Source organism: Entelurus aequoreus, linkage group LG06 (genome assembly GCF_033978785.1).
Source record: "Entelurus aequoreus isolate RoL-2023_Sb linkage group LG06, RoL_Eaeq_v1.1, whole genome shotgun sequence".
NCBI classification, from domain to species: domain Eukaryota; kingdom Metazoa; phylum Chordata; class Actinopteri; order Syngnathiformes; family Syngnathidae; genus Entelurus; species Entelurus aequoreus.
Genome location: NC_084736.1, coordinates 16,055,900 through 16,079,713, shown reverse-complemented (window position 1 = coordinate 16,079,713; position 23,814 = coordinate 16,055,900). Strand labels below are relative to the sequence as shown.

The window sequence follows — 23,814 nt, the reverse complement described above, 5'->3', positions numbered from 1 at the left end:
TGTCAGCACTTCAAGAGAGGCCAGTACGCAGAAGACAAGAGCTGCAATCGAATCTGCAGAGACGAAATACAAGTGGTGACGGAAATTGGTGAGAAGTGTAACGTCGTGTTAGATAACACAAATGATTTGTAAAGGTTTCGACACACGGATATAATTTACCATCTTCGCCCCGACAGAGTTCCACTCGAAGAACGCGGTGAACTGCTCGTACAAAGACGAGAATGACTGCGTGGAGCACTTCCAGTACTACGAAGACGAAAGTGGCAAATCCATCTTGTACGTGATAAAAGAGCCAGGTACTGTCCTACTTGAGACGTAACACCCTTGTTCCGCTTCAGTTCGCATCCCGGCTGACACAAATCTGGCCCCTTGTGCCTCGTTAAGAATGCCCTCAGGGCGCCAACGTGCCGGTGGTGCTGTCGGCCGTGGCTGGAGCCATCCTGCTGCTGGGCCTGGTGGCTCTGCTCATCTGGAAGCTGCTGGTCACCATCCACGACCGCAGGGAATACGACAGGTTTGAGAAAGAGCGAGCCAAAGCCAAGTGGAACACGGTGAGAACCGTCGGAAAAATCCTCTGTTACAGGGTCAAACTATCATCATCTTTTTAATTGAGCTTTTCCTCACTTAAACTCCTCCTTGTCATTCCCAGGGCAACAACCCGTTGTACAAAGGAGCGACGTCAACCTTCACCAACGTAGCGTACAAAGGCGCCTCCTCAAGCTGAGTGCCCCATGTTGAACGAGATGATGACGGAACCTCTTTATGGCTGTGCCTACAATGACCAATGCATTGTACAGTTAGGAAAAACCAACTGTTTTTATGTTAAAAACCCTTTTTGTGCTGTCTGCTGTACACACGTCAATGTTGCACTCATTTGTTTACAATTGTGTTTTTTCTCTATCGCAGCATCACTCATGTTGGTTTTTTGTGTGTGTGTGTTTTTTTTTTTTAAGACTTGCTTGAGCACTTGTGAATTCAAAAAATACATTGACTTTAAGTTATTTCAAAATTACATCTAAAAACGTTTATATGCCTATTTGATGTAAATACCGTTTGATGGTATCTATATCAGTGTGGATGGGAAAATGCCAATAAAGCCTGCCAAACACATTTGGACGCAAGACGATTTTTTTTTTACTAAACATGCCTGCTGTCTTTTTATCAGTACTTTTCTAATCAATCTGATGAAGATCAATATTTTACACAACCAATTGTACATTGTACGATAAAACAAGCCAGATGTGTGGAAATGTCGCCATCTACTGGACATAAACAGACAGACAACCCTTAAAATGATGTGCATATTTTGGGAATATTATGCGAGGCGACGTTTTGTTAACACTCACGGTCCAGAACACAATATTTAGAACAGTTTAATAGTTTTTCTGGGTAGCAGATCATGCTTCAAAATCCCAATAAAGATAGTTTTATACTTTTAACAGCACATTTGTTTGTGGTGTTTGGGTGTATCAAGAAAATGGCTTTTCTGTAATTGCAACGCTATGTGCAACATGAATCGTTTTAAACGGTAATGTTTTTTTTGTTTTTTTCGAATTGCCTTGTATTTGCCCCAAATAAGTTTTATTTGTGATGAATAGCCACAATAATATTTCGTCGGTAACCGCAGTTTTTAGTGTTTCTGTATTTTCCGATGCTTCATGAATGCACCACAAGGGGAAGCTTGCCTTATTTCCGGTGCGTCATTTTCCAACATGGCGGTGCCCCACAACTCCTGTGACTTGACTCCAATTCTTTCTGATTCCAACTCCACCGAGGAGAAACGACCCCAGTTCGGGACTCGCTTCCTTACGGACCCCCGGCAGGTTTTCCAGCACAACGCCTGGTGGGTTAAATTACCGAAAATAATTAAATATCCGGTTTGACGGGGACCGCGAGGTGTTCACTGCCTTGTTTTGCTTACATCGCTATCGGCTGAGATGCGTTTAGGGCTAAATGAAACGGGCGGAAATGTCAATTTTTTGCGACTAAATTGTCAACAGGGACAACGTGGAGTGGACTGAGGAGCAAGAAGCAGCTGCAAAGACCAAAGTGCAAGAAAATAGTCAGCCCCTGCCTCAAGAGAAACAAGGTAACCGTCATATATAATAATAATAATAATAATAACAATGTCCATCCATCCTTTCTGGTTTATTTGAAATAGGGACAGATACAGAAACATAGATATCTGAAACAGTCATCCAATGTATGCATCATAGTGTTTGTAGCCAAATCTAATTTACAACACTTGTCCCCAACAACAACAACACAGATCTAACATCATTAAAATAGTAGAGATGTCCGATAATGGCTTTTTTTTGCCGATATTCCGATATTGTCCCACTCTTAATTACCGATTCCGTTATCAACCGATACCGATATATACAGTCGTGGAATTAACACATTATTATGCCTAATTTTGTTGTGATGCCCCGCTGGATGCATTAAACAATGTAACAAGGTTTTCCAAAATAAATCAACTCAAGTTATGGAACAAAATGTCAACATGGCACTGCCATATTTATTATTGAAGTCACAAAGTGCATTATTATTTTTTAACATGCCTCAAAACAGCAGCTTGGAATTTGGGACATGCTCTCCCTGAGAGAGCATGAGGAGGTTGAGGTGAGCGGGGTAGCGAGGGGGTATACTGTAGCGTCTCGGAAGTGCTGCAAGGGGTTCTGGGTATTTGTTCTGTTGTGTTTATGTTGTGTTACGGTGCAGATGTTCTCCCGAAATGTGTTTGTCATTCTTGTTTGGTGTGGGTTCACAGTGTGGCGCATATTTGTAACAGTGTTAAAGTTGTTTTTGCTTCCACCCTCAGTGTGACCTGTATGGCTGTTGACCAAGTATGCTTTGCATTCACTTGTGTGAAAAGCCGTAGATATTATGTGATTGGGCCGGCACGCAAAGGCAGTGCCTTTAAGGCACGCCCCCAATGTTGTTGTCTGGGTGGAAATCAGGAGAATTCGGGAGAATGGTTGCCCCGGGAGATTTTCGGGAGGGGTACTGAAATCCGCGAGTCTCCCGGGAAAATCGGGAGGGTTGGCGAGTATGACTGGGAGACGCAACTGCTCTGTACTTCTCTCTACGTCCACTCCGTACAACAGCGTTTTTTAAAAAGTCATAAATTTTACTTTTTGAAACCGATACCGATAATTTCCGATATTACATTTTAAAACATTTATCGGTCGATAATATCGGCAGTCCGATTTTCTCGGACATCTCTATAAGATAGGAAAATGAAAAGAGTGAGGCAAAGAGGAGTCGATAATAATGATAATAGTAATAATACAGACAAAGTGCAAACTAGATAAAAGCCAATAATAATAATAATAACACGGACAAAGTGCAAACTAGATAAGAACCAATTAGTAAAAATGTGTAAAAACTAAACATGGGAACACGATTGTTGCTCAACTAGCCACAATTTTGTTTGTTTTTTGAAAGTGACAAGTGCAGGTATACTTTTCCAAGTGTCAGGCAGAGAGTTCCATAGTTGTGGTCCTTTTTATAAAAAAGGCAGTCCTGACAAAGGATGTTCTACGGAATGGAACGCAACAGTTGCCTTTTAACGTTGCCCGGGTGGTAGATCTGGTTCCACTTTGCAGTCTTGTAATTGCCTTGCAGAGCAATTGGAGAGTAGAGTTATTTAAGCATTGAAAAACCAGTTTGACTGTGTGTAACAAAATGAAATTGGTAAAACTTAAAATGTTGTATTTGGTTAGAATTTGGGAATGATGATATCATATACTTTTTTTGTCTAGGACTTTCAAGGCACGGTTATAGAGACATCCAATATCGCGACTGTCCTCATTATGGTCACGGGTGAGCAGGAGCCTGTGCCAAATTTTAACAACACGCGGCACTGTGGCGTGTTCAGGCAAAATGTTTGGGGAAATATTGCATATTTCGTGTGTTTGCCATAAAAAACATAGCTTGCTTTGACAGAAAGGACATTGAAAAAACTTATAATCGATAAATAGATCTGCACTAGTTGATCTAAATAAAGACTTAAACGTTAAATGTAAAACCAAAAAAAGTATATTTTTAACATTTCGACCCCGAAAGGGACAAGCGGTAGAAAATGGATGGATATTTTGGATCCCCAATAATTTTAGTGGAACTTTTTTGAAAGTGTTTTTTAATCTCACTTCTCAAAAAAGAATGAATTAAAATCAATAATGTTATAAATCATTGATATATTCAAAGCTCTAATTACTTCACATCAGAAATTCAATTTTGCAATTATATTTTTGGGGAAAATATTGCATATTTTGTGTCTTTGCCATAAAAAACATAACTTTCTTTGACAGAAAGGACATAAAAGAGAAAATAATAAAAACGTATAATCAATATATAGATGTGCACTAGTTGATCTCAATAAAGACTTAAGCAATAAAGTACCATGAATTGATTAACGTGGATGTAGGAGCCTAAATGCTGTTTGAGTTAATTTACATATTTTATGGTAGGTGCTTTATGTTTATTCAGCCAAAATGGGACTATTTACTTGATTTGCATGCTTAGAATAATTATTACATTTGTCTAAATAATTTGATGACGTAACTGTTTAAATTGCATATATGGCGGAAGGATCTGTGTGGTAGGTTGGTTTTTGGACACAAGGTATTATGGGTAATGACAGTCAGGTGCAGGGGAATTGAGCCACACAGTTTTTTGACCTCACTCTTACTTTTTCTAACTTTTTCTTGCTGTAACAAACTCTGTTTATTTTGCCATTCATTTGTTCCCACATCGTTATTGTGTTACGTTTTTGAATAATTAAGTGACAATAGTAAACGATACAAAACGAAGAGGAGCGTCTGGACATTTGTTTGTTGTCGCCGCAGCAAGCGAAGCAGGAGAAAGTAGAGGAGCGTCAAGCTAAAGGCTTCAATAGGAATCTACAGTGGACTTCGACTTAAACAAGTTGAAAAACTTATTCGGGTGTTACCATTTAGTGGTCAATTGTACGGAATATGTACTGTACTGTGCAATCTACTAATAAAAGTCTTAATCAATCAAAAAACAAAAGACAATTTTTAATATTTATATTTTGGATCAGTTTGGATCCCCAATAACTTTTGTGGAGCTTTTTTCAAAGGGGTTTTTAAATCTCACTGTTCAAAAAATAATTAATTAAGATCAATAATGTTAAAAATTATTGACCTATTTAAGGCTCCAATTACTTCACATCGAATATTCCACCTTGAAATGTTTTGGGGGGGGAAATATTGCACATTGCATGTTTTGTTTTTGCCATAAAAACAGGGTTTTAACAAAACGGGCATAAAACATTTTTTTTTAAAAGCTTTATATTGACTGGTAGACCTGAAATTGATCTAGAGATTTAAGCTTTGAATGGAAAAAATTATATAATTATTTTTAAAATTTTTATGACTGAGACTGAAACCAGATCCTGGGGACCAAACTTCAGAGGAACCCTACATGTTAAAAAACAATCTATGTATTGAATTGGTTTTGAAAATGAAAAGTATCAAAATGTGTTGGTTTTAACTGACACAAGGGAGACAAAATATCAGACACACTTCTTAGTAGGTAGCACTAAGCTCGCCAAAGCAATAAACATAAAACGCAAGTTAAACAACTGTTCTGGAGTCTGTCTGTAACCATGACGACACGCAACCCTGTCTTCCAGAGGACTACGACAACCGGGCCAACGAGTACTGGAACGACTTCTACACCATCCACGAAAACCGCTTCTTCAAAGACCGCCACTGGCTATTCACGGAGTTCCCGGAGTTGGCTCCAGCGCGCCCCGAGTGCCCGAGCCAACTAACCCGTCCTGAGATCCCGTGCACAGTTGGCTGTCCTCAGAGCAGTTTAGATGTCGGGCAAAGTGACGCAAACCGCGGCTTCCCGGGTTCTTCTGCCACGTATCGCATTCTTGAGGTGTCTTTATGTTATTTACGCTATTGGCACGTCGCTAATGTTGTGATGCTAATAGAAGCTCTTCGGACAGGTCGGCTGTGGTGTAGGCAACACAGTGTTTCCCATCTTGAAGACGAACAAGTAAGTTAAAGCAAATATATTCATATGTTAATCTTTATTTAATGAAAACATTCTTCCTGTGTGTGTGTGCAGTGATCCAGGACTTTTTGTGTACTGCTGTGATTTCTCCAGCACCGCCGTGGAGCTTGTTAAGGTAAGAAGCATGCCAATACAGTATTTCCTATACATTTATTTATTTGTGCTGGTTTATATGGTGCTACCTCGCTTAAAAACACATTATAATGGAACTGTCTGTAAATGTATTTTTGTCATTACAACTCACAGCAGATGGCATCGTAAGTCCGCTTCTTAACACACCTCATATGCACCTGATTTGCCAGAGAATAAGAGGGAATAGCAGGAGGGTTCAGCGTTGCCAATTAATTGTGTATTTTAGTACCTTGTTTTCTGGACTATAGAACGCATTGGTATGTAAGCCGCACTTACTACATTTTAGAAGAAGAAAACATTGTTTCCATATATAAGCCGCAGATATACAGGACAGGCCAAACGTTTGGACTAGAGATGTCCGATAATATCCGACTGCCGATATTATCGGCCGATAAATGCTTTAAAATGTATTATCGGAAATTATCGGTATCGGTTTCAAAAAGTACGATTTATGACTTTTTAAAACGACGCTGTACGGAGCGGTACATGGACATAGGGAGAAGTACAGGCACTGCCTTTGCGTGCCGGCCCAATCACATAATATCTACGGCTTTTCACACACACAAGTGAATGCAATGCATACTTGGTCAACAAGGTCACACTGAGGGTGGCTGTATAAACAACTTTAACACTGTTACAAATATGCGCCACACTGTGAACCCACACCAAACAAGGATGACAAACATATTTCGGGAGAACATCCGCACCGTAACACAACATAAACACAACAGAACAAATACCCAGAACCCCTTGCAGGACTAACTCTTCCGGGACGCTACAATATACACCCCCCGCTACCCCTACCCCCCTCCCCCCAGCCCTACCTCAACCCCCTCAACCCTGCCCACCTCAACCTCCTCATGCTCTCTCAGGGAGAGCATGTCCCAAATTCCAAGCTGCTGTTTTGAGGCATGTTAAAAAAAATAATGCACTTTGTGACTTCAATAATAAATATGGCAGTGCCATGTTGGCATTTTTTTCCATAACTTGAGTTGATTTTTTTTTGGAAAACCTTGTTACATTGTTTAATGCATCCAGCGGGGCATCACAACAAAATTAGGCATAATAATGTGTTAATTCCACCACTGTATATATCGTATCGGTTGATATCGGAATCGGTAATTAAGAGTTGGGCAATATCGGAATATCGGATATCGGCAAAAAAGCCATTATCGGACATCTGTAGTTTGGACACACCTTCTCATTCAATGTGTTTTCTTTATTTTCATGACTATTTACATTGTAGATTGTCACTGAAGGCATCAAAACTATGAATGAACACATGTGGAGTTATGTACTTAACAAAAAAAGGTGGAATAACTGAAAATATTCTAGTCTCTTCAAAATAGCCACCCTTTGCACTGATTACTTTTTCGCACACTCTCTGCATTCTCTCGATGAGCTTCAAGTGGTAGTCACCTGAAATGGTTTTCACTTCACAGGTGTGCTTGAAGCTCATCGAGAGAATGCCAAGAGTGTGCAAAGCAGTAATCAGAGAAAATGGTGGCTATTTTGAAGAAACTAGAATATAAAACATGTTTTTAGTTATTTCACCTTTTATGTTAAGAACATACTGTAACTAATAACTTAACTAATGTGTTCATTCATAGTTTTGATGCCTTCAGTGACAATCTACAATGTAAATAGTCATGAAAATAAAGAAAACGCATTGAATGAGGAGAAGGTGTCTCCAAACTTTTGGCCTGTACTGTATATGTTGTAAAATGTGTTATTTACATAGAAAAAAATTGTAAATGTTAATTTATGTACCTTAATTATTTCTAAATGGTATCTAACATGGCAGTAAAACAAAACAGACGTCATCGTCATGGACCCACCAGCTGCGGAAGCTAGCTTTCCAATCGGCTAAACAGACTCAATAACTCCACGTGGTAGTTTTGGTGAATTATCCACATTATTCACACCGAAATTCTATTTGAGGCTTGCAAGACATAATCCTTCTTTCTTTTTAGACAATTGCTCTGTCTGCACTCTGTTTTTCACAACTTTGTGCAGATACAGTAGTACTGTAGATGTTTTTATCTGTTTGCTCAATTCTGACAGTCACAAAAACACTGCAAAAGTTAACCATTCAGCTTTAGCAGAGATGCTAACAGTCCCTTTCACAGACAATATATTGTTGTGCTTTCCTCTACCATAGCTGGTTGTTGTTACATGAAAACACTTCTATTGCAAATTTGAAAAATGGCTGTTCAGATGTTTGCTAATATTTTTTAAGCATGCGCACATTTTGTTTTCTAATGGGAAAAAAAAAGCAGTGAATTCATTCATATACTTACAATTAGAGATGTCCGATAATGGCTTTTTTGCCGATATCCGATATTCCGATATTGTCCAACTCTTAATTACCGATTCCGATATCAACCGATACCGATATATACAGTCGTGGAATTAACACATTATTATGCCTAATTTTCTTGTGATGCCCCGCTGGATGCATTAAACAATGTAACTTTACCATGAATTGATTAACGTGGACCCCGACTTAAACAAGTTGAAAAACTTATTCGGGTGTTACCATTTAGTGGTCAATTGTACGGAAGATGTACTGTACTGTGCAATCTACTAATACAAGTTGCAATCAATCAATCAAAAACAAGGGTGGTAGCGGGGGTGTATATTGTAGCGTCCCGGAAGAGATAGTGCTGCAAGGGGTCCTGGGTATTTGTTCTGTTGTGTTTATGTTGTGTTCTCCTGAAATGTGTTTGTCATTCTTGTTAGGTGTGGGTTCACAGTGTGGCACATATTTGGTAACAGTGTTGAAGTTGTTTATACGGCAACCCTCAGTGTGACCTGTATGGCTGTTGATCAGGTATGCTTTGCATTCACTTATGTGTGTGTAAAAGCCGCATATATAATGTAACTGAGCCGGCACGCTGTTTGTATGGAGGAAAAGCGGACGTGACGACAGGTTGTAGAGGACGCTAAAGGCAGTGCCTTTAAGGCACGCCCCCAATATTGTTGTCCAGGTGGAAATCGGGAGAAATTGAAGAGAATGGTTTCCCCGGGAGATTTCGGGAGGGGTACTGAAATTCGGGAGTCTCCCGGGAAAATCGGGAGGGTTGGCAAGTATGCAATACGTCTGTGTTTTACCGGATATGTACCGCTCCGTACAGCGGCGTTTTAAAAAGTAATTAATTTTACTTTTTGAAACCGATACCGATACCGATAATTTCCGATATTACATTTTAAAGCATTTATCGGACATCTCTGCTTACAATTAATTCTGGACCTCTGATTTTACTTTGTCTTTGTACGTTTTTGTCCATATGGATGTGAAATGGTCTTAAATTTTATTCATTATGGTCTTAAAGTATTAAAAAGCCTCAAATTTGACTTATCTTTACATTACGGGCTTCAATTTCTGTGTGTGTATGCTCGCTTCCCTGCCTCCACCCATAGAGACAAAGACAGTGGAGACAAACAAGAGGTTTCACTCCGTTACTTTCATTTTGTTATAGATAACTCAAAAAGATTTGGGTGAATTTTGATGAAACCTTCAGGAAATATGAACAGGGAACATTTAGGCCTGGGCCATATCAATTAAATCGAAAAATTCAAGTTTTTTTGTTGCAGACGATTTGATAAATAAACAATGTATGTTTTTTGTCCTCTTCCTCTGGCATACTTTTTGCCCCCAGGAGCTTCCATAGCTTCCGCCCTCCCGCGTTGCACAACATGGCTAATGCTAACGCAAATGAGCGCGGCACGTTTGTTCCAAAGAAAAGAAAAGTGTTGTCTGTAGTTTTGTATTGGACGAATGACTGCACACAACAGACTTAATAATAATAGTCAGATTTTATTTGTAAAAATCACTTTACATTGAGTAAACAACCTCAAAGTGCTACAGTGTATTAAAAAAAATAAATAAATAAATAAAACGGCCAAATAGCTAGAACTAGTATGCATATATCTAAAAAAAAAAAAGGCTTTTTTAAAAAGAAGGGTTTTTAAGCCGTTTTTAAAAGCATCCACAGTCTGTGGTGCCCTCAGGTGGTCAGGGAGAGCGTTCCACAGACTGGGAGCGGCAGAGCAGAAAGCCCGGTCTCTTTATTCCATTGTCTGAAACCAGCCGAGTGGGTGGAATGCAACTCAAACAAGAACAAAACAACAAACACACTCCCGTTAAAAAGCAGCTTACTGTGGTGGAATCATTTACGCAAGGTAACATGTATGATGAAAAAGAAACAGCAAAAAAACATCACTAAAGCGGTCGCTCTGCACGTGCTCAAACAGTGGAAAAGCCCGTTTTTATCCACCCGATAAAACTATAGACCTCTCAAAGCTACATTTTTATTTACACAAGTATTTTATTCAAAACAGAAATTTTGCCTCCCATAGAAAGGTCTATGTTGAATAACTTTATTTGATCAGAACAATGCATATTGATCTAAGTTTGTGCAAAAGCATAACAGTAAATGTGCCAAAATTAGCTACAATAGCTCAATGTAATCTGGTTCGTTTTAGACTTTGTATAAGATATTTGTTCTAAAAATAACCCTCTTTATAAAAATGTTATGTTTGCTAAAAGCAGGATGCAGTGTATATATGCAGTGCCATTTCAACCTATTAGTTTTTGATCAAATACAAGTGAAACTTGTTATTATTTATCTCTGCTATTTATATTAATTGGTTTCTTTGAAAAGCAGGGGGCCGAGGGGATCCTGAAAAATTGTACATCTATTTTTTTAGTGAAAACAACTGAGATTTTATTTTCAGGCCATATTGCCCAAGCCTAGAAAAAAGTGATTACGTGTTGGGGGAACGGAATCATTTAGAACTTTTTTACTATCGGGAGAATATGGCCTGGAAGAGGTCAGTGCTCTCCTCCCTGTGCCTTACTTTTTGTAACTTTATTGCTGACTTTAACATACCAGCAGAAGTACACGAAAGTACAAAACCGCTCGCAATGCAGCGCTCGCTACAAACCAGCCACAGCACTTCCTCATTATTAACCAATCACGATCACAGCCAGCAAGGAGCATTCACGAACCTCGGACTTGTACAACACAAGCGAGGCAGGGTTTTTTTTTTGCACATTCTTTATTGCTGCATGTTTTACTGCAATAATTATGACAATTTGTTGTGGTTTATTTCTTATTTTGAAATGTATTGCTTAGCTCTTATTTTATTTATAATATTGACATATTTCAACTTCTAGTGCGTTTAACTTGCATGCTACACAATTAAGAATAAATAAAAAGGCTTTGTTTTATATTTTTTTCAAAGTATGTTTTCCATTTTATAAGCACACACAGAAACTTGACACCATGATGGGTTGAAAAAAAAGTTTAAAAAAAAAAGTAAACAATACTCCCTTGTCAATCAATCAATCAATCAATGTTTATTTATATAGCCTTAAATCACAAGTGTCTCAAAGGGCTTCACAAGCCACAACGACATCCTCGGTTCAGATCCCACATCAGGGCAAGGAAAAACTCAACCCAGTGGGATGACAATGAGAAACCTTCGAGAGGACCGCAGATGTGGGCGACCCCCTCCCCCTCTAGGGCGACCGGTGCAATGGTCGTCGAGTGGATCTAGCATAATATTGTGAAAGTCTAGTCATGGTTAATTCTACAAATGACATGAAGATGTTGTAGAATTGGAAACAACACTGAAATGAACTTCAGATTGAGACTGAAAGCAAGTCGTTACCGTAACACTTTGCCTTGTCCCCTTCAGGCTAACCAAGAGTACGACCCCGCTCGATGTTTCGCCTTCGTACACGACTTGAGCGACGCCAGCGCCTCGTACCCCATCCTGGACGGAACCCTGGATGTCGTGGTGCTCATCTTTGTGCTTTCGGCGTTGCATCCGGACAAGTATGAACGCTTTTGGCATTTCCGTTCCTGTCAGCCATCGATTTGTACCGCGTCTCCTGTGTCCCAGGATGCAGGCATCCATCAGTAGACTAGCGCGGCTGCTGAGGCCCGGCGGAGTGATGTTGCTCAGGGACTACGGCCGCTACGACATGGCGCAGCTCCGCTTCAAGAAAGGCGAGTCCTTTTTTTTTTTTGTTACCAGCTGTCTAGGCTGCCTTTGTGAAAACTGGGAATTTTGACATTCAAAAAAACATGCAGTTCGGACTCTGGCAAAATATGCTATGGTCATAGAAGAATCTTTGCTTCATAAATGTGATAATAACCGGGGAACATAGGGCTGTTCAGATTAGGGTTTCATGCTGCCAATTCTGGTACAAACATCCATGAGTAAGGTAGGCCGATACCGATCATACCGATATTGTTGTACATTTTTCCATTTATTTATGGCGGGTGCTATTGACAGTCTAACAATACCAACGCAATATTTAAACTAGTTCATTATTCTCTTTTATTACATACAATTGTCAGCAAAGTCAATAGTACACAATAGCTAAACAAAAGCAAAATCTACAATTGACTTCCTTTATTCCTTTAATTTTTGCTCATTAAAATCCTCCTGTGTCCAGGGAATTTGTAAACATTAAAAAAAGCACCCCCAAAATTTTAGAAAATATATCAATCTAATCACTATGGTACCGATCATATCTTGTTACTTCCCTTGGTATAGACACCACCAATTTATGGATTGAGCCGCCCGCCTCTTAAATGTCGTAAAAAACAAATTTTATATATATATACACTACCGTTCAAAAGTTTGGGGTCACATTGAAATGTCCTTATTTTTGAAGGAAAAGCACTGTACTTTTCAATGAAGATAACTTTAAACTAGTCTTAACTTTAAAGAAATACACTCTATACATTGCTAATGTGGTAAATGACTATTCTAGCTGCAAATGTCTGGTTTTTGGTGCAATATCTACATAGGTGTATAGAGGCCCATTTCCAGCAACTATCACTCCAGTGTTCCAATGGTACAATGTGTTTTTGCTCATTGGCTCAGAAGGCTAATTGATGATTAGAAAACCCTTGTGCAATCATGTTCACACATCTGAAAACAGTTTAGCTCGTTACAGAAGCTACAAAACTGACCTTCCTTTGAGCAGATTGAGTTTCTGGAGCATCACATTTGTGGGGTCAATTAAACGCTCAAAATGGCCAGAAAAAGAGAACTTTCATCTTAAACTCCACAGTCTATTCTTGTTCTTAGAAATGAAGGCTATTCCACAAAATTGTTTGGGTGACCCCAAACTTTTGAACGGTAGTATATATATATATATATATATATATATATATATATATATATATATATATATATATATATATATATATATATATATATATATATATATATATATACATACATATATGTCCACATATTATATTAATAAATTAGATATGTAATATTAATTAATATAATTGGATATTAAGAGTATGTAAAAGTCTGATTCTCACCGTGTTTACTTCCATGACAACCGCCTTAAAGTTTTGTAATCAATCAGAAATATCATGCAGGTAAAATACGCCAAACATGGTTAAGTGTGAAAAGTGTTTTGCATTTTTCCCATCATGCTTTGTATTTGTAAACATTACCAAAGACACCCCCAAAATTTGAGAAAATATATTTCAATCTAATCACTACGGTATCGATCATATCTTGTTACTTCCCCTGGTATCGACAATACATATATAATACATATATATATATATATATACACATATACATACATATACAGTATGTCCACATATTATATTAATAAATTAGATATATAATATTAATTAATATAATTGGATATTAAGAGTATGTAAAAGTTTGATTCTCACTGTGTTTACTTCCATGACAACCACCTTAAAGTTTTGTAATCAATCAGAAATATCATGCAGGTAAAATGCGCCAAACATGGTTAAGTGTGCAGAGTGTTTTGCATTTTTCCCATCATGCTTTGAATTTAAATGGGTGTAATTTAGTTTTTTTTTTATGGTGAATGGACATATTTTATGATGAAGTTCTGTGAGCAGGTTGTTATGTGTGACCATGTCTGTTGACATTTTGTGTTAGTTGGATATTTTTTGATGACAACATCTAAATTGTCAAATCAAATGCAATCTCCTTGTGGTTAAGATTCTTTATTAAACCCATGACATCTGGTGGGCCAAATTTAAGAGGACGGCGGGCCGCATTTAGCCCGCAGGCCATAGTTTGGACAACCCTGATCTAGCCTCTTATTAATCCACTCTCTAATTTTCTGTTAATACCTGCTTCCCGTATTTTTTGGACTATAGAGCGCACCAGTAAATAAGACGAAACCACTAAATATTAGATGAAAAAAATATTTGCCCATATATATTAGCCGCACCGATATGAGTTATTTACACAGAAAGATTTTGTAAATTTTTATTTACATACCTTAATTCTTTCCAAATGTTATCTGTAACACGGCAGTAAAAGGGCTCATCAAACAAAACAGTAGTCAACGTCATGGACTAACTAGCTGCGGAAGCTACCTCTCCAATCAGCTAAACAGACTCAATAACTCCACGGTGAGGTTTTGGTAAAGTTTACTGAGGAATTTGTGAAACTGGAACAATACAAAAAGACATCGTAGGTTTACAATACTAACACAGCCACTCGTAAATGCTAGCACATATAAATATGCATAAAAACACTCCTACAGATATCACACATGGGGCGGTTTAGTAAGTAAGAATTGTTTTTAGTTATATTGTAAAACTTACAAACGTTGCTTGGAGTGATGAATGAAGAATAATTTTGAGTACAAACGCTATGGAAAGCTTAACTTTCAGTTCAAGGCATTAAAACAGGAAGTACATTTTCAACCCGCAACACCTGGAGTGAGCGGACTCGTCCAAAAGATGGCGCCATAGCAAAAACAATAACACACATATTCATTGTCTCTACTTGAGTTTAATGAAAATTATTGAACATGAAACAATATGGCCTTTAGCATGGAGAAATTAAATAATCAGCCGCATGGTGCAAAGCGTAGGAAAAAAGTAGCGGCTTATAGTCCAGAATTTACAGTTCTTCCTGCTGCAATGCAGTTACTTCTTAAAAATGACTAAGCACTTATTTCTTGGTGTTGTTTAAATATAGCTAAGTGGTTAGCTTAGCTACTAGCATGCCTGCTTCTGGCTTGTTTTCTGTTTGTGATATGTTTAGCCTCGTTTTCCAGTGATAATAATAACTAAGATACTAAAAAAAATGTTTTGCCGTAATGGAGGCAATTATTATGATCTTAGGGTAGTGGCTCCGCACTGTGATTGGAGACACATAAACAACCAAACGACACATCGCTAGTAGAACCAGAAACTACTGTATTACAGTAGGTAAGCTTGTGTTTTTGCCTCATTCCTGTGAGAATCCTGGGTGTGACTGAAGCATTAAGGAGTGGGACTATCCATGACTAGCTACAGTGTGCTCAAACAACCACCAGGTACCATCTGTGAGAAGATAACATTGTATCATCTATTTCTCTTTTGGATTTATCAGGTCGATAGTGCTTTTTTCACACATTCTGTCAGGTTCAAACACTAATGACATCTATTAAACAAGACAGGAAGCAAGGAATTAAACAGAGACAGAATTAAATTTGGCTCAATTGAGGAGAGACGTCTGGCCTGTACTCTTGTACAGTGTTCCAACACGCTCTGCCTTCTCTTCTATTTTGACTTTCCCTGATTACATGGCAACAGCTGTTTCTAAGGGACGGGGGTCGTAAACAGCCATCACCCTTGATTACAAACAGTTCAAAGAAAAGGTCGTAAAAGACTTCAAAGAAGAGGTCATGAAAACAGTTCAAAGAAGAGGTCCTGGAACTTGGGCAGATCCTGCTTTCTCTCCGCTTTACCATGAATTGATTTACGTGGACCCCGACTTAAACAAGTTGGAAAACTTATTCGGGTGTTACCATTTAGTGGTCAATTGTACGGAATATGTACTATACTGTGCAATCTACTAATAAAAGTTTCAATCAATCAATCAATTGTAGTTCTCGGGTCAAAACAATATCTTTCTGTTGATTACAATACATGAAAGAAACATAACACCTTCATGTTGCTTCCCATCCTACACAGTGGAGTTTTACAAGCCTTCTTCTTGGTAGGTTCAAAAGACAGCTTTTGTCCTCTCGCCGGGAACTCCTTGAAACACAAAGTTTTGTGATAACTTAGATACAATTATTCTGACACATTCGTCACTTTCTTTTAAAAATCTGAACAGAAAAGGCGTTAGTTTAGGAGCAAAAGCTCATTTTTCTCAGTTGTCAGCCATGTTTTGAGAGAAAGATGTCCTATTTCCCAGGGTTCACAAATGCATCTTCTTGAATGACAGCTATTTCTTCTAAAGATTCTGTCCATGAATATGTTTTCCCAGGAAGGTGTCTGTCAGACAACTTTTATGTCCGTGGTGACGGAACAAGAGTGTACTTCTTTACTCAAGGTAACTGTTGGGAGTTTTTGATATTAAAAAAAACAACAACCTTGTAGTTACGTGTGCATCTGGTCCTTCTCAGACGAGCTCCATGCCATGTTCACGGAGGCCGGCCTGGAGAAGGTGCAGAACCTGGTGGACCGAAGGCTGCAGGTGAACCGCGGCAAGCAGCTCACCATGTACAGGGTGTGGATCCAGTGCAAGTACCGCCAAGCTTCCAGAGACCAGGGCAGAGGTGGAAACCCACAGTCCTGATTCCAAGAGATGAAGCCATCAGGATGTTGTAAGGGCACAAAGAATATAACCAGATGCTGCCATGACGTCCATCCATCCATTTTCTACAGTCCTAATTAGCGTAATTATTCCAAGCTGGAGCCTATCTGGACTGGTTAATTAGAGACAATTTACAGTCTCCAATCAAACTAACATGTTTGTATTGGGATACAAGAGGAAGCCAGAGTACCTGCGGAAACCCCATGCAAACATGGGCAGAACTCCAAACACACAAGGACTCGAACCTGGATTCCCGGACTGCGAGGTGGTTGTGCTAACCACTTGCAACACTGTGCCATAATGATATCATAATAGATGTATTCACATGAAAAAAGGCTGGTCACCTCATGTTTCTAGTTTTTCATTTTTAGAATGGTATTTTTGGAATATCATCGTACCATTTGAACCGTTTTGTACAAACAAAATAAAATTATCTGCAAATTGAGTGTTTTTTTTAAATTAATTGCATTGGGGAAAATATTAAAATCACTATAACACAAGTTTTCCATAATTGATTGAAATGTGCACACGGAGATCAGGAAATGGTCCAAATGAGATTTCCAGCTGTGTGGATTCTGCTTGGCAAAATCTCACGTGACATGAGATTTGAGCGATAGAGGTGGGAGTAAATACCGATACTAATATGTTAAAGTCGACATTTTTCAAGAGCATTGAAAGATTGTGTTTTTTTAAATCATTTAATACATACCCAACACAACCACATAAGAAAGGGATGTCCAAACTTTTCCCAGTTGCACACTGCAAACCATCCACTTTGATATTTTTCATTTTCAAAACCAAGACAATATATATATATATATTTGTTCAACCTTTAGGGCTCCCCTCAAGTTTCGTCCAGGGGACCCGGTCGGGTCTTAGTCATAAACATATTAAAAATAAGTCATATTATTATATTTTTTTATTTCAACGCTTGAATCTCTGGATCTATATAACAAATTTTTATGTTTTATGCCTTTTTTGTCAAAACCCTGTTTTTTATGGCAAAAACACAAATATGCAAATTGAAATATTTTCCCCCCAGGTTCCAATCAATAAAGTGTTAAAAAAATGTCACTTTTTTATTTTATTTTTTACTTTCAACGCTTACATCTCTAGATCAACTTCAGAAATGTAATAATCGATTATATGTTTTTATGATTTTTTTCATAGATTTTTTGTTTTGTTTTGTGTCCTTTTTGTCAATGAAAACTTTTTTTTTGTATCGATTTTGAGAGATTTAGGTGTTTGATAAAAACATTAAAAAATAAATAAATAATATATGACCTTTTTTCAACATTTTTATGAGGAAAGCTGTCAAGGTAAAACAAAAATTTATTGTACTGGTTTTGAAAATTAAAAATATCAAAATGGCCTCAGTAAAAAGAAAAAGTTTGGACACCGCTGCATTACAACAATACAAAAATAAACAGAACCATAACGAACACTAAAAAATATCGATCGCATAAGAACAGTATGGATCCAACATCGATATCGCAATGGTATCGACATACCGACATTTGTATCGGTCCGCCCACCTCTAGTGATTATTGTTTTGTGTTGCATAGTTTGTGTCTTTGCCATTAAAGTAATTTTTTTACAAAAAGAGCATAAAACATAAAAAAAACAAAAAAACTTGATATTGACAAGTAGACCTGAAGTTGATTTAGAGATTTAGGTGTTTTTGATTAAAAAAAAATATATATATGACCTTTTTAAAAAAACATTTATTATTTGAGACCCTTCTGGGTCCCCGGGACCAAACTTGAGGTAAGCTCTCAAAGTTAAAAAATCTATTGTACTGGTTTTGAAAAATGGCCCCCGACAGTGAAAAAGTTTGGACACTGCTGCATTACAACAATACAAAAATAAACATAACAAAAACAAAAAAATATCGACTGCATCAGAATAGTATCGACCCAACACCGATATCGCGATGGTATCGACAGTGCCGACATTTGTATCGGTCCGCCCACCTCTAGTGATTATTGTTTACATTGCAAAAAAAAAACCACACAAGATCCGAACCGAATCGATCCGGATTGAACTGAAACGGACATCACAACTTTCCAGCAGGGGATCGGATCGCTTTTTCCTCACCCCGAAGGGACGGCGACGACGAGGAAGAAGGCGGAGGAAGACGACGACTGGAGCCCAACTTTGTTTTGATCGCCCGGACCCGAAGAGCATCCCCAGTGAAGAAGCCAACAGGGGTTAACTGACGCCAGCTTTAAAGACATCAATTGTACCTGGCGGAGGGGAGGGAAAAAAACTCTGAGGGTCGCCATTGTGTGGAGGGGAGAGAGGAGACATGATGGAGCTCGGAGACGGGGATGTAAAGGGGATCCCCGCCTAGGGAGCACTCACAGGCAGCTTTGGGAAACCCTCGTCTACCGAGGCCTCCGACAGGGGGGGAAACCACCGTGGTCTACCTTCAGCTCACCGCGCGCCGCCCTCCGCGACAAGCATCACGCGAGGCCCGAGGCTGTGGATGCGGCCTACCAGGGACTGACGAGCACCGGGGAAACAACGGGGGACTGCCCGGATCATTAACAGCAACGACAGGCCCGGGGGAGCGGGGGAAGTGCAGTAAGTATATTTGTGGATTTAAAAAAAGTCAAATAAAAAAAAAGAAAAGGATGGAGGTGAAAAGATGCTCCGGGCGTCGTGGACAACAAGAGGATGCTTCTTTATGACACCAAGCTAACGCTAGCCGGCTGGCTTCGTGTGTCGCCATTAACCTCTCTTTCTATCAATATCTTTACACTTTACTTCCTCTTTTACTTGATATCGATGAAGCACACTTGGTTTTAATCCGGCGTGGCGGTATATAAAGTTGATAAACTTCACTTTAATGTCATATCAGCGCTGATGTTCTTGCTAGCTCGTTTGTCAAGCTTGCTAATCATTGCGGTCTCTTTAATGTTGATATTTGTGAGACACCTAATTAAACACTTTTAAAAAGACGCTTTGATAAGGAAGTATTTAAATGTATGGGAACCTTAGGTGAGGTGAGGTGAAGTTATACAAATGTTGGGCGTGTAACCTCAAACCTTTTAACTAGCAGGGCACAATATGGCCTCCATATAAATAAATAAGAATAATTACACAAAGTCATGTGCATGAGTATTGTGATAGGTAGCTCCAGCTGCGTGGAACTTGGGCCTAGCTAGGTGTCATCACATGATGCCATCTTTCCCCCCTCACACACATCTGGCCTACATGATTGATGCACAGCCCATATATTTATTATTGGCTTTATTCTCATGTATCTACTGTAAGCCAGACATGGAAATGGCGGTGACTCAGATGAAGGATTATTATTACCCCGCTGTGACTCATCACGACCTGTGTCTTGTGAAATAATGATCCGTCACTCCCACTTGATGGTACCGGGACCTGGCAACCGCCTGGCCTTATTATTAATCGGTGTGCTCTTGTCTTCCTTTTTTCCGCAGCCATGATGGAAGAACTGCACAGCCTGGACCCTCGACGGCAGGAGCTGCTGGAGGCTCGCTTCACCGGGGTCGGCGTTGCTAAGGTGGGAATCGTCTCGATCTAAATCGCAATTCTGGTCCATTTTCTCAGGGGTGGGAAAGGACAAGGAGTGCAGATGCCTTCCTTCACGGCTATTCTCATTTAGTGTATACTGTCAATGCAAGGCACTGTCATACCGTAAACTGTTAACGTTACTGTATGGACTAAGTCAAGAAGCACTATCTTAATGCCAAAAGTAAAACATCTTCTATATGACATCAATGCAAAGCACTGTCATACCGTAAACCGTTAACATTACTGTATAGATTAAAGGCCTACTGAAATGAAATGTTCTTATTTAAACGGGGATAGCAGGTCCATTCTATGTGTCATATTTGATCATTTTGCGATATTGCCATATTTTTGCTGAAAGGATTTAGTAGAGAACATCGACGATAAAGTTTGCAACTTTTGGTCGCTGATAAAAAAGCCTTGTCTGTACCGGAGGTAGCGTGACGTCACAGGTTGTGGAGCGCCTCACATCTGCACATTGTGTACAATTATGGCCACCAGCAGCGAGAGCGATTCGGACCGAGAAAGCGACGATTACCCCATTAATTTGAGGGAGGATGAAAGATTCGTGGATGAGGAAAGTGAGAGTGAAGGATTAGAGGGCAGTGGAAGCGATTCAGATAGGGAAGATGCTGTGAGAGGCGGGTGGGACCTGATAATTCAGCTGGGAATGACTAAAACAGTAAATAAACACAAGACATATATATACTCTATTAGCCACAACACAACCAGGCTTATATTTAATATGCCCCAAATTAATCCACATAACAAACACCTCTCCCCTCCCGTCCATATAACCCACCAATACAACTCAAACACCTGCACAACACACTCAATCCCACAGCCCAAAGTACCGTTCACCTCAGTAAAGTTCATACAGCACATATATTTCCCCAAAGTTACGTACGTGACATGCACATAGCGGCACGCACGTACGGGCAAGCGATCAAATGTTTGGAAGCCAAAGCTGCGTACTCATGGTAGCGCGTCTGCTATCCAACTCAAAGTCCTCCTGGTTGTGTTGCTGCAGCCAGCCGCTAATACACCGCTTCCCACCTACAGCTTTCTTCTTTGCTGTCTTCATTGTTCATTAAACAAATTGCAAAAGATTCACCAACACAGATGTCCAGAATACTGTGGAATTTTGCGATGAAAACAGACGACTTAATAGCTGGCCACAATGGTGTCCCAATATGTCTGCTACAATCCGTGACGTCACGCGCAAACGTCATCATACTAGACGTTTTCGGGCAGAATATTTCGCAGGAAATTTAAAATTGCACTTTACTAATCTAACCCGGCCGTATTGGCATGTGTTGCAATGTTAAGATTTCATCATTGATATACAAACTATCAGACTGCGTGGTCGGTAGTAGTGGGTTTCAGTAGGCCTTTAAGCCAAGAAGCACTATCTTAATGCCAAAAGAATCAGAATCAGAATAGTTTTTATTGCCATTGTTTGAGGACGGGTTCACAAACTAGGAATTTTTCTTGGTGCAATCGTGCAACATAAAACACATATAACACAGAATAGGTAATACAAAGAACTGTAACTGAGCTATCAGATCTTGTTATTGTTCATGTGCCTGATGGCCGAGGGGAAAAAACTGTTCAGGTGGCGGGAGGTGTGGGTCTGGATGGACCGTAGTCTCCTGCCTGAAGGGAGAGGGGAGAATAGTTTGTGTCCAGGGTGAGAAGAGTCAGCTGTGATCCGACATCTTCCATATGACGTGAGTTCTGTTTTTTATGTATTCCCTTCGAAAACCCTAGCCAAAGATCCTATATAACAGGAGCACACTGCTGTTTTTAAGGACCTACTGCAAAAACGCTAGTCAAAGATCTACTATATAACAGGAGCACCGTGCTGTTAAGAATCTACTGCAAAAAAACACCAGTCGAAGATCCTCTATTTGACAGGAGGGTTCTTCTGTTTTTGAGAACCTACTGCAAAAACGCCAGTCTAAGATCCTTTATATGGGAGCATTCTGCTGTTTTTGAGGACATATTGTAAAAAGGCTAGTCAAAGATCCTCTGTATGACAGCACCATTCTGCTGTTTTTAAGGACCTACTGCAAAAACGCCTGTCAAAGTTTCACATATGAAAGGAGCACTGCAGTTATTAAGGACCTACTGCAAAAACGCTAGTCAAAGTTCCTCTATAAACAGTAGCACTCTGCAGTTATTAAGGAATGACTGCAAAAACGCCAGTCAAATATCCTCCATATGTCAGGCGCTTTCTTCTGCTGTTTTTATGGACCCACTTCAATAGCCAAAGATTCTCAATTTGACTGGAGTGCTCTGGGCCTAATGCAAAAATGTTCGTCAAAGATCCTATATATGACAGGAGTACTCTGCTGTTATTAACGACCTACGTATGTGGGCTCTGTACCGAGGATGTCGTTGTGGCTTGTACAGCCCTTTGAGACACTTGTGATTTAGGGCTATATAAATAAACATTGATTGATTGATTGACTGCAAAAACGCTAGTCAAAGTACCTCTATATGACAGTAGCACTCTCTGCAGTTATTAAGGAACTACTGCAAAAAAGGCAGTCAAATATCCTCCGTATGTCAGGCGCTTTCTTCTGTTTTTAAGGAACTCACTTCAATAGCCAAAGATTCTCAATTTGACTGGAGTGCTCTGGGCCTACTGCAAAAATGTTCGTCAAAGAGCCTCCATATGTCATTACCGTTCTGCTGTTTTTACGGACCTACTGCAAAATGCTTGTCAAACATCCTCTATATGACAGGATATCTCTGCAGTTATTAAGGACCTACTGCAAAAAACGCTTGTCAAAGATCCTCTATATGTCAGGACTGTTCTGCTATTTTTAAGGACTTATTGCAAAATGCTTGTCAATGATTCTCTATATGACAGGGGAACGCTGCAGTTATTAAGGACCTAATGCAAAAACGCGAGTAAAAGATGCAAAATTTCAAAAGTCGCACTTTTAGGAATCTACCACAAAAATGCTTGTCAAAGATTTTCTATCGTACGCTAGTACTCTGCTGTTTTTTTCTAGCTAGGACTAGTGCAAATTTGCTATTCAAAGATCCTCTATATCAGTGGTTCTCAACCTTTTTTCAGTGATGTACCCCCTGTGAAAATGTTTTTAATTCAAGTACCCCCTAATCAGAGCAAAGCATTTTTGGTTGAAAAAAAGAGATAAAGAAGTAAAATACAGCACTATGTCATCAGTTTCTGATTTATTAAATTGTATAACAGTGCAAAATATTGCTCATTTGTAGTGGTCTTTCTTGAACTATTTGGAAAAAATGATATAAAAATAACTAAAAACTTGTTGAAAAATAAACAAGTGTTTCATTTATAAATAAAGATTTCTACACATTGAAGTAATCATCGACTTAAAGTGCCCTCTTTGGGGATTGTAATAGAGATCCATCTGGATTCATGAACCTAATTCTAAACATTTCTTCACAAAAAAGAAATCTTTAACA

General features: G+C 39.1%; 3 protein-coding genes across 6 annotated transcripts in view; all 3 read left to right on the top strand.

Annotated features, from left to right (window-relative positions):
- LOC133651878 (integrin beta-3-like) overlaps positions 1-1,377 on the top strand; it is a 123,922-nt gene extending 122,545 nt beyond the window's left edge. For both annotated transcript variants that reach the window (XM_062050079.1, XM_062050080.1), the window contains 4 exons: positions 1-88; positions 177-296; positions 385-551; positions 650-1,377. The exon at positions 1-88 is cut by the window's left edge and continues 13 nt beyond it. In XM_062050079.1, the coding sequence (XP_061906063.1) occupies positions 1-88; positions 177-296; positions 385-551; positions 650-724 (450 nt within the window). In that variant the 3' untranslated portion in view covers positions 725-1,377. The remainder of the gene's footprint in view (positions 89-176; positions 297-384; positions 552-649) is intronic.
- Positions 1,378-1,675: 298 nt separating this feature from the next.
- On the top strand, positions 1,676-17,309 carry mettl2a (methyltransferase 2A, methylcytidine). Its single transcript, XM_062050078.1, has 9 exons — positions 1,676-1,843; positions 2,001-2,089; positions 5,660-5,913; positions 5,984-6,033; positions 6,106-6,166; positions 11,890-12,029; positions 12,097-12,203; positions 16,480-16,545; positions 16,619-17,309. The coding sequence occupies exons 1-9, from the start codon at positions 1,713-1,715 to the stop codon at positions 16,789-16,791; spliced, it is 1,071 nt and encodes a 356-aa protein (XP_061906062.1). The 5' UTR covers positions 1,676-1,712; the 3' UTR covers positions 16,792-17,309.
- Positions 17,310-18,788: 1,479 nt separating this feature from the next.
- tlk2 (tousled-like kinase 2) overlaps positions 18,789-23,814 on the top strand; it is a 29,135-nt gene continuing 24,109 nt past the window's right edge. Inside the window, exons 1-2 of one of the 3 annotated variants that reach the window (XM_062050074.1) lie at positions 18,789-19,395; positions 20,265-20,347. In XM_062050074.1, the coding sequence (XP_061906058.1) occupies positions 20,267-20,347 (81 nt within the window). In that variant the 5' untranslated portion in view covers positions 18,789-19,395; positions 20,265-20,266. Of the gene's footprint in view, positions 19,396-19,509; positions 19,633-20,264; positions 20,348-23,814 lie in introns of those variants that run through there. The other 2 variants (XM_062050076.1, XM_062050075.1) reach the window with 2 other exon arrangements.